General features: G+C 35.9%; 1 protein-coding gene and 2 non-coding genes across 4 annotated transcripts; 2 read left to right on the top strand and 1 right to left on the bottom strand.

The window, feature by feature from the left end:
• Positions 1-562: 562 nt before the first annotated feature.
• On the top strand, positions 563-5296 carry LOC132607052 (ADP-ribosylation factor GTPase-activating protein AGD7-like). 2 transcript variants are annotated; one of them, XM_060320845.1, is made up of 4 exons: positions 563-1594; positions 2184-2273; positions 4428-4937; positions 5033-5296. In XM_060320845.1, exons 1-3 carry the CDS (start codon positions 803-805, stop codon positions 4908-4910), a joined length of 1365 nt encoding a protein of 454 aa, XP_060176828.1. In that variant the 5' UTR covers positions 563-802; the 3' UTR covers positions 4911-4937; positions 5033-5296. The 2 variants fall into 2 exon arrangements, with proteins under 2 accessions (XP_060176828.1, XP_060176827.1); XM_060320844.1 differs by having other exon boundaries at positions 4428-5296.
• A 1122-nt stretch (positions 5297-6418) lies between these two features.
• On the bottom strand, positions 6419-6492 carry TRNAV-AAC (transfer RNA valine (anticodon AAC)). Its single transcript has one exon. It is a non-coding gene; the product is annotated as a tRNA-Val (tRNA).
• Positions 6493-9049: 2557 nt separating this feature from the next.
• Positions 9050-9121, top strand: TRNAH-GUG (transfer RNA histidin (anticodon GUG)). Its single transcript has one exon. It is a non-coding gene; the product is annotated as a tRNA-His (tRNA).
• Positions 9122-10120: the final 999 nt, after the last annotated feature.

The following is a 10120-nucleotide window of genomic DNA, read 5'->3' as shown; positions in this document are numbered from 1 at the left end:
TATGTATAATTTTTTTTTAAAACAAATTGTATACGTGTAATGTCAGGTTGGTTTGGTTCGATTCGATATTTTTTTTTTGTTAAAACCAAACCAATTATGGTCGTTTTTTTTTTCAATATCAAATCAAATCAAACCAAACCACTAATCGAATTTCTTTGGGCAATTTTCAGGATTGCCCTTTGCTGGGGTGGTCTTTAATTTTTGTTCATCAAAATGGTGGTCTTTAACTTTTGTCCTTCAGGCAGAATTTTAGTTAAGCAGAATTTGCACATGGACAGAATTTGCAAAATTCTGGCTTGCGATTTTTTTTTGTTTTACTGAGTTGGGATTCGAACTCACAACCGCAGGGTATTAGACGAAGGGCAAAAGTTAAAGACCACTAATTTGAAGGGCAAAAATTAAGACCACCCCAAATGTAGAGCAATCCACGTAAAAAATAGAATTTCTTTTTTAATTTAACTTAAATTATCAATTTGATGTGGCTTGTCCATTTTCTTTTTTATCCTACTCCTAGTATAGGATGTCAGCTTCACAAAACAAAGCTTACGCGTAAATCTCGTTTTGCAAGTGCACAGCGAGTTCCAAAAATCATTTTTAAAATAGTACTCCAAATCTTTTAAGAAATGAAAAGATGTACCAGAACAAAAATATTTTGTAAAGCAGCCGTTGTCCACCTCTTCCATTTTCTGCCTATGTCGGCCCTTTCCCTTCCCATGATCTGATCACTCCATCTTTCCCTTTCCCGATCTCTCCACCAAATCCGAATCCTCACCAATACCCGAACCGGATCCGGCCCAATCCAATGTCTTCATCACGTCGTCTCCGAGATCTCCAAGCCCAACCCGGCAACAAAATCTGCGTGGATTGCTCTCAAAAAAACCCCCAATGGGCCTCTGTTTCCTACGGTGTTTTCATGTGTTTAGAATGTTCTGGTAAACACCGTGGCTTAGGTGTCCACATCTCATTCGTCCGATCTGTTACTATGGACTCATGGTCCGAGATCCAGTTAAGGAAAATGGAACTTGGTGGTAATGATAAGTTGAATAAATTCATGGCTCCATACGGCATCCCAAAGGAAACTGATATCGTTACCAAGTACAATACGAAAGCTGCTAGTATTTATCGTGATAGGATTCAAACCTTAGCTGAGGGTAAACCCTGGCGGGACCCACCTGTTGTTAAGGAAAGTGTAAATGGTAACAATAAGAGCAGTAATAGTAAACCTCCTTTGAGTGGTAATAATTCTGGTTGGGATAATTGGGATAATTTTGATGATGGTGGGGGCAATAATAATAATAGTAATATGAGGAGAAATATGACAGTGAGTGATTTTAGGAGTGGTGGAGGTGGTGGTGGTGGGCCAGCTAGGTCGAGATCGACGGATGATGTTACGCGATCGCAGTATGAGGCGTCTGCGGCGAATAAGGATAATTTTTTTGCTAGGAAAATGGCTGAGAACGATTCCAGGCCGGAAGGGCTACCGCCTTCTCAAGGAGGGAAGTATGTTGGATTTGGATCGAGTCCTGGTCCAATGCCGAGGAATAATAATGGTAACAATAATTCGCAAGGCGATGTTCTTTCTGTTGTTACTCAGGTATAAAGATTGAGCTAATTATAGCTTGTGTTGCTAATTGTGTGTAGGATTTAACTTTTATTCATTGACTCTGTGAATTTATTTTTTGCAATACCTTGTTTGGTAGAGTGTATAAAGAATAGTACTGAATAGGATGTATTAGTAATGATGGGGTCAGTAATGCTGAGATTATTTTTTATCGTCTGTTTGGTTTGGTTTGTCGTATTCAATAACATGCATTGTATAATTTCGAAATGGTACTGAATAGGTGTACTTAAATAGGAATAGTATTGGTATTGTTAATGCCATGGTTTACTATATATAGGAACAATACTGAATAGGGTGTAAAAGTAATACTGGTATTAGTTGTACCCGACTTAAATTTGCAACCAAAGTACTAAAATTTAGTACCAACATTATTCTATCTAATACACCCAACCAAACGACCTCTTCAGGTTCGCCTGTTGTAGCATGTTACATATCTTATTTTCTCAATTATCTATTATTATTTGTTAAGATAAGCTGATATTGTAAAACATGACACCATCGGTATATAGGAGTTAAACTCGTTTATTGAAAAGCTGATGAGATTGTTGCTTGATATGTGCAGGGATTCGGTAGATTATCTATGATAGCAGCCTCAGCGGCACAGTCTGCTGCAACCGTTGTTCAAGCAGGGACCAAGGAGTTGGGCTCTAAGGTACTTTGAATTGACTTTTTATACTAAATTGAAGGTCTATTAATCTTATAATTTTGTGGAGATGCCTTCATGGTTAATACCCAAGTGTAGGAGGGAATTTTGCTTTATCCAAATATAGGACTTACAGTTATTCGTCGATCCATTTTGATTCTTGAAAAATGAAATCTAGATTATTTATTAGGAGGTAGAGAGATTCGACTTTATTAAATAAAATTGGGGTTCTGATGAAAGTAAGTGAGTGCTAGGGTTTACGGTATGGAGGATTCATGGTTGTCGTGGAGAAATGTAAAAAATAAGGAAGAAGAAGATACATGTAGAAAAAGGGAGTTTTGAATGACTGGAAAAAAGAATGGGAGAGTTGGCCTTTTCAAGTCCAAGGGTTTATAATTGATCAAAGGAATGATCCGATGCTTCCAATTTAATGAATCGGCAAGTAGCATTATAAACTTCACTTTGTTTTGGTAAATTTCAAGTCCTAAGTAATCTGTCACAGAGCATTATGCTTCGAGGTAATGATTACTAATATAGGTGATGACCCAAATAAAAGTAATGGATGGCCATATGAAGTTTAAAAATTTGCGAAACTATGAAGATCGCATTTGCACAATCATCAACCTATATTTTTGTAAGAGGTTGGGACTTCTACATGATTCACACGCACACACATGCGCGCACACACATGTAATTTTGGAATATTATTTGGTCGACCATTATTGTGTATATAGATAGCCTTATATATCTATTTTATGTGGGATCTTATAGAATCGAATCCTGATATCTTATTAACCCTTTCATTTGGACCTGGACAAGGCCGGACCACATAATGCTCCGATTCTGTTCAAGATTTGGTTTAGTAAATAGGAGAATTGGGTTATGCTCTTCATAATACTTTTAGCCTATTAGTGTAGTTTCCATGAGATCAGACGGAATTTGGATAGCTATTAGAAGGAGATAAGATAGACTGAGTAAAAACATGCTCATGCTGTTTTACATTTTTTTTGTAAACCTTACATCTACTAAGCCTGAAATTTTTTGGGTTAATAGCAATTTGATATCTTCTCAAACTTTTTCTTAGTTTAACCCCTTGAGACACCCTAAGACCATACAAATTTATAAGATGTTTTGGCATCATCGATTAGAACAGGACCTATTCGCTCTAATAAACCATAACGATCTATGCATATGGTGTAGTTTGAATATCTTTAATAAGATGCGAGAGAGTTTTGGAAGTGCTTAGCCTTGTAAGTGTTAATTTAGTTAGCTAAGTGGATCCTCCTTAGGAAGTACAGATTCAAGATAGTCTTTCACTATAATGGCCCTTAGGGGCTTCCATAATGGAGGTCTCAGGTTCGAAACCCCCTGCCTACGACAGCAAGGGATTTGCCTTCTGGGTCAAGCTCGTCGCACGGGGCTTGCCTAGTGCGGGTTATCTCTCTTGTGTGATTTTGGGCTATTGCACAGGAGCGGGGTTTACCCTGTGCGCACCCGAAGGATAGCGATGGCCCTTAGAGGAAACTGAAAGCATGAAAAAGAAGCAATTTTTGTTGCATTTTATCATAACCAAAATTTTCCTCCACATTATTATGAGTCTTTCTCCACCTCTCTAGCTATAACCCTTAATGGTAGAACTTCTTGTCTTGGGAGTTACTCTATATGAAAGTGAGCATCTGTATAATTAGTCTTTTGCCCTCTTATCTTGAAATGAGAAAGAAGACAGTACAGTTAAATTGTAATATTTGAAACCAAAATTTGTGACGTAGGAGTTTATGGAACTTGGCATCATAGGAAGAAAGGTTGCAATGAAAATAAAAAATATATATATTTCTGTTATTTTATATTCTGAGTTGGAGTTGTCATCTGCTGAAGTTCCAGGTTAGTTTGTATTTGATCCTTCTCCAATCACTTAAGAGTCTGTATTGATTATTCAATGCTCATAGGGGTGAGATTTCTATCAAATGCATATTATTCTTCAATTTACTAATTGCGTGTCCTCTCTTTCTTTCAAAGTACTGATAGTTGTGTATTTTTCCAGTCTTCGTTTAAGTTTTTGGTCATACAGCCTGTATTTTCAACTCTAGTGTTTCTAGTTTTTGGACAAAGAGGCAGGGATTTATTAATGTTCAGTTAGATGCTTGTGTAATCCGACTCTTACAGGTGTCAGAGGGTGGTTATGATTACAAGGTGAATGAAACAGTCAATGTTGTCGCAACAAAAACAACTGAGATTGGACAGAAGGGCTGGGGTATCATGAAGGGGGTCTTGGCTTTAGCTTCGCAAAAGGTTGAGGAATTTGCTGAGGGTCCAAACCCGAGGGACGATAGTTGGCAACGAAGTCAAAATCAACAAAACGGTTTTTACAAGGAATCCAATCAGGCGTCTAAAGGATGGAATTCTTCTGGAGGAGTGCAATCATCTGGTAGGCATTCCAATTCTGTCAGCTCGAGTTCCTGGGATGATTGGGATAGTAAAGACAACAGGAAAGAAAATTCTACAAAAGGGGCCACATCAAGTAATGATGATGGCTGGGCTGGTTGGGATGATGGTAAGGATGATGATGGATATGATAATTTCCAAAGTGCATCCAATAATAAACATGTTGTTCATGGTGGAAAATGGACTGATGGAGGTTTCCTCTAAGAGTAGCAGATGCCACAACTTCTAGCGGTAATTCTTTTCCCTTCCAAAATCAATTTCATCCAAATTACTTTTTGGAAGAATTTCTCTCTGAAACTAGTTGATGTATGTACCATTACAAACAGGATTGGTTAATTGCCTCTCATGTAAAAGAAAAAAGGAGTGCAGGAAACAGAACAAACTGTTCTGAGGACCATTATTCTTTGAGGTTACAAACTTTTAGCTTACATTTGGACTTTTAATGACCATAATGTATTACTACTTTCTGCATTTTTGGTCCTATTAATCCGATATTGTCTTTATTTGTGTACCATTTCATTGTGTTGTATACAACTGCATAATATATTCATTTGAGCATGTAAGGATATATGCACATGCACATTCTCTTGCGACCTTTTCTTTTGTTCAATTTTTCCTTAAACAGGACCGAAAGAAGTACATTGTTCTAGTCGTTGTTTGACATCAAAGGGGTTCTTGCCTGTGGTGACTTTTGGTTTCTCTCAGATTAAGTTCTGATTGTAAGCATATTGCCTATCATAAACTCATTAGACTTTAGCAACGATGCCAAAATAGTTACTTTATGGATTCAGGAGGCATACTGTGTTCCAGGTTCGACAATCTCATATTCAATCTCCCTCAATTTCTGAACATTATCAGAGTGAAGGGATCAATTATAACAAGTCACGCACTCATACTCCGGAAACTTAATGAATCTCCATAATACGCTAATTTTTAGCATGCTTAACAATGGAGTAACTTTGCAATGAAATACTGCTTGCTGAAATAAGGCTTGAATTGTTTATAGGCAAGGCAAAGGCAGAGGGAGCAATTGATACTGTAGGAGCTATGTTGACTAGTATACAATAGATTTCAGCATCAACGCATTCTGCAATTAGCGCTTTATCCTTCTTTGTATTTTTTTTAAACTTGAAGAACCTCTGAAGTTAACGCAGGAAGAGGGATAAGAAGCCCAACAACAACATGGCTAAATTCTAAATACTTTGGAAATGTTTCAAACAACTGTTGTAAAAGCGGCTACGCGATTAGTGGCGGAGCCACCACTAAGGGAGGGGATTCAAATGAATCGTTCCTTGAAAAATTATATTGTGCAAATAGAGCAATTTTTTTTTCGGTACATATATTAACTTTTGAATCTCCTAGTGATAGATTTTTCAAAAATTGTTTTAGGTCACAAAGGCAATTTTTTTATTTTTTTTTTGGCTCCACCACTTAACTTGATGTCATTTCTCCAATAGGAAATGCTTTCCCTTTAGTGGGCAGCTCGAATTTGGATTAATTGGCCAGTGGATTTAGGATACTGAACGTATAAAGCAAAAACATGGAAAAAATATATATTATATTTTCACAAAATCAACTTAGGAACTCACTCAAGTACTTAAAAAGGAAGAATCAGAGTTGAAAGGAGAGTCAACTTCATATAAAAGTCAGTTCTCTCAGCTGTTTTTTTCCCCGGATATTAATAAAAAGCGAAGACGTGGGAAAAATTTAATTGGCTTCGCCCGGACTCGAACCGGAGACCTTCAGTGTGTTAGACTGACGTGATAACCAACTACACCACGAAACCTTCGTTTAGATCCCCTCTCATTTAACTTCTCATTCCTTAAGCTACCGTTTGGCCATAGATTCTAAAGTTAAAACTTGAAACTTAAAAATTTGAGTTTTTAAAATTGTAATTTTGGAACTTGAAATTGTGCTTGGACATGCATTTTACTTGGAAAATATTTAAAGTTTTGTGAGTGGACAAAACTTGTCTATGACTTAAACTTGTCTAAGTCATAAACGACATTCCGGACCTAATGAAATAGATGAAAGTTTGAAAAAGACTCGTTTACCCCTGTTATTAACTTTGGTCAACCAATTCCCTTCATTAACTTAAGAATTTCCAAAAGTCCTTTTTCTTACCCAAAACTCGCCCAAATGCCTTCGGAATCGCGTCACCCATCCCTGCAGGTCAAATATACCACAAGAAAGCTAATGGAATAGTCATTTAGGGGAAAAGAGGTAAAAATCACAAAATGACCTAACGGGTCGTTACACCTGCCTAAGGACATTGTTAGTGATCACGACTCTCGCTTCACTAGCAACTTCTGGACTTAGCTCGTTAAGTGCCTCGAGTCCAAGTTAAGCCACAGTTCAAGTTTCCACCCACAATCTGACGGCTAGATGGAGCGGTTCAATGGTACGTTAGAGGAATACCTACGACATTTTGTTACCGGCTCGTAGGCCTGCGACATCCGAGCTGATGTTTTCGGAGCTTCTCAAGGATAGTCGGTTACAAGCTCTTATATTTTTCTCTTCTTTTTTTTTTTGGTATGCAACTGTCGGGATGTTCCTCGCCCTTGAAATATATGAATGAAGTTGGTCCTTTTCCTTTTAAGTCTTGTTGCTGTCTTGCTTGTATTTAACACTTAAAATTGTTATGGTGTTGTTTTTATGGCCAAGCATAAACAAAAAAACTTTTTAGGAAGTAGATATAAAGGACCGGGCCTCAAGAAGTTTTGGAGTTCCTTTAGCCGGGCGTCTAACATTTAGTAAATACATTTTTTTTTTTTTACTGAAAAATAGTTTTTCTTATAATTTATTTTTAATTACTATTCAGGACCCAAACGCCACATGTCCTTTTTTGATTAGTCATCATGCCATGTCACCGCGAGTGAATTACACATACTTTGTAATTTTAGCTAATTGTTAAAAAAATGTTTAATTGGAGCAAATTCGATGTAGTCTGAGTGCTCAATAGAAACACCCCTAAGTTGAGGTGTTTAAGTGAAAAATCTTGATAACTACAAGGGACCGTTGATGGGTTTGGCCTATTTTCAAACTTCATAGGAAATCGTTGCTGGTATAAAAACCCAAATGAACATGTATGGAATATATTGTAGGGGATTTTACATAAATGACTACATTTTGGGGGTTTAAAATTTGTCATAGCTGCATTTTCAATATTTATATGGCATAGCTACTTTTTTTTTCTCGCTGTATTCATTTTTTTTCCGTTGTATTCTAATTTTTTTCTTTTTTCATTGTATTCATGAAATAACTATCGGTATTCATAAATGGGCTCGTTGTATTCATGAATAGAACGAGCACAACTGAATACATAAAAACATATATACTTCAAAAATTAACAAATACATCCTAAAAAAAATGAATACAATCCAAAATATTAACAAAAAAAATTCAAAAAAGTGAATACAATTGTCTTATTCATGAATGCAACAACACCAACCACTAGTTCCGGCCAGATCTGACGAAAATTTCACAACAACAACAACAACAACCAACGCTTATGCTAACAAATACACCCTAAAAAATGAATACTATCGAAAAATTTAACAAAAAAAAGCTCAAAAAAGTGAATACAATCGTCGTATTCGTGAATACAACAACTTCCGGCCACATGTGACTGTTTCCGTCCAGATCTGACACCGACACCACCAGATCTACGAAAACATCGCCGTCACCAACAACCTCCGCTGTTATCCTTCATCGTTATCCTCACCAACAACTCCGCCACTAAAACGAAATCAAAGCTTGTTCAAGAACCCTAATAATTTCAGAAATGTTTTTGTTAAAATAAAAAAAGATGAAAGAAGATATTTAACAAAATACACATAAAAAACAACTAAAACGAAAGAATTGTTGTGTGTATTTTTAGAGAGAGAAAGAAAACGGGTGTGTGTTTTTAGAGAGAGAAAGGAAATGGAGATTTTTAGAGAGAGAAGATAGTTGAAGAAGAAGAAGAAGGGTGGCAAGTAGAGAGAGAGAGAGAGAGAGAGAGAGAGAGAGAGAGAGAGAGAGAGAGAGAGAGAGAGAGAGAGTCAAAGAACTGACATTTCCAATGCTTTTTTCTTTATTCCCTTTTTCGTTTTTACTTTATTTTATTTTAATAGTTATTAAGTGTCATGAAGATACAACTATTAGCTATGGAATGTAATTAATTGAAATTGTAGCTACTAAATATAATTAGATAGTAGTAGTTAGTTACATCACGTAATTATCCCTATATTGTATGATGTATAATTATATTTGATATATACACTCCTAACCAAATTCTTTATTTTTTTGGTAAATATAATCAATGATACTAGTTATAAATATTACAATTACGTTCACACCTTGTGGCTGTAGTTTAGTGGTGAGAATTCCACGTTGTGGCCGTGGAGACCTGGGCTCGAATCCCAGCAGCCACATACATGGCTTTTTTTTTTTGTTTCTCTTTGTTTGATCTGGATGATCAAAATTCAATGGCGTACTTCATGTTATTCAAATGACAAGTTATGTCATTTTGATAGGCAACTGTTGTCCAAATTATTATGCATGAACGATGATTTGTTACTTCTATGTCGTCCATTAGTTGGTTGATCTGTTGTTTACTGTTTTTGACTAGTTATCTTCGAACGCGGTTTCAAAAGTTTTGTAATTCTAAAATCTAAAAGGAATACTCTGATAGTCAAGAATTGGGAGGTGTTAAAGGGAAGGACATATGTCTCTTCCAATGTATTTTTTTTCCATTTAAGACTAAATTGGAAAAGAAATGGTATGCATTAATTAATCAATTAATAACTACGTCTCAATTACAAACTAGTTAGGGTCATGTGAATTTTCTATATCTACTGTGATCCATTTCATTCTATAATTAGTAATTTGTCAAAGGTGATTTAAGGTTTGTCTAACTTACATGACTTTTTTTTTGTTTCTCTTTGTTTGATCTGGATGATCAAAATTCAATGGCGTACTTCATGTTATTCAAATGACAAGTTATGTCATTTTGATAGGCAACTGTTGTCCAAATTATTATGCATGAACGATGATTTGTTACTTCTATGTCGTCCATTAGTTGGTTGATCTGTTGTTTACTGTTTTTGACTAGTTATCTTCGAACGCGGTTTCAAAAGTTTTGTAATTCTAAAATCTAAAAGGAATACTCTGATAGTCAAGAATTGGGAGGTGTTAAAGGGAAGGACATATGTCTCTTCCAATGTATTTTTTTTCCATTTAAGACTAAATTGGAAAAGAAATGGTATGCATTAATTAATCAATTAATAACTACGTCTCAATTACAAACTAGTTAGGGTCATGTGAATTTTCTATATCTACTGTGATCCATTTCATTCTATAATTAGTAATTTGTCAAAGGTGATTTAAGGTTTGTCTAACTTCCATGCTCATCTTCTCGAGTTTGATGTGAA

The sequence above is a fragment of the Lycium barbarum genome, chromosome 8 (assembly GCF_019175385.1).
Source record: "Lycium barbarum isolate Lr01 chromosome 8, ASM1917538v2, whole genome shotgun sequence".
NCBI classification, from domain to species: Eukaryota; Viridiplantae; Streptophyta; class Magnoliopsida; order Solanales; family Solanaceae; genus Lycium; species Lycium barbarum.
The sequence above is the reverse complement of the archived record's forward strand: the minus strand, read 5'-3'. Positions and strand labels throughout refer to the sequence as shown.

Bases quoted from the DNA above. Each gene is read 5' to 3' on its own strand.
- LOC132607052 (XM_060320845.1), top strand. From the start codon at position 803: ATGTCTTCATCACGTCGTCTCCGAGATCTCCAAGCCCAACCCGGCAAC. The intron at 1,595-2,183 runs GTATAAAGATTG...TGATATGTGCAG, and splicing joins TTCTTTCTGTTGTTACTCAG to GGATTCGGTAGATTATCTAT. The intron at 2,274-4,427 runs GTACTTTGAATT...CGACTCTTACAG, and splicing joins CCAAGGAGTTGGGCTCTAAG to GTGTCAGAGGGTGGTTATGA.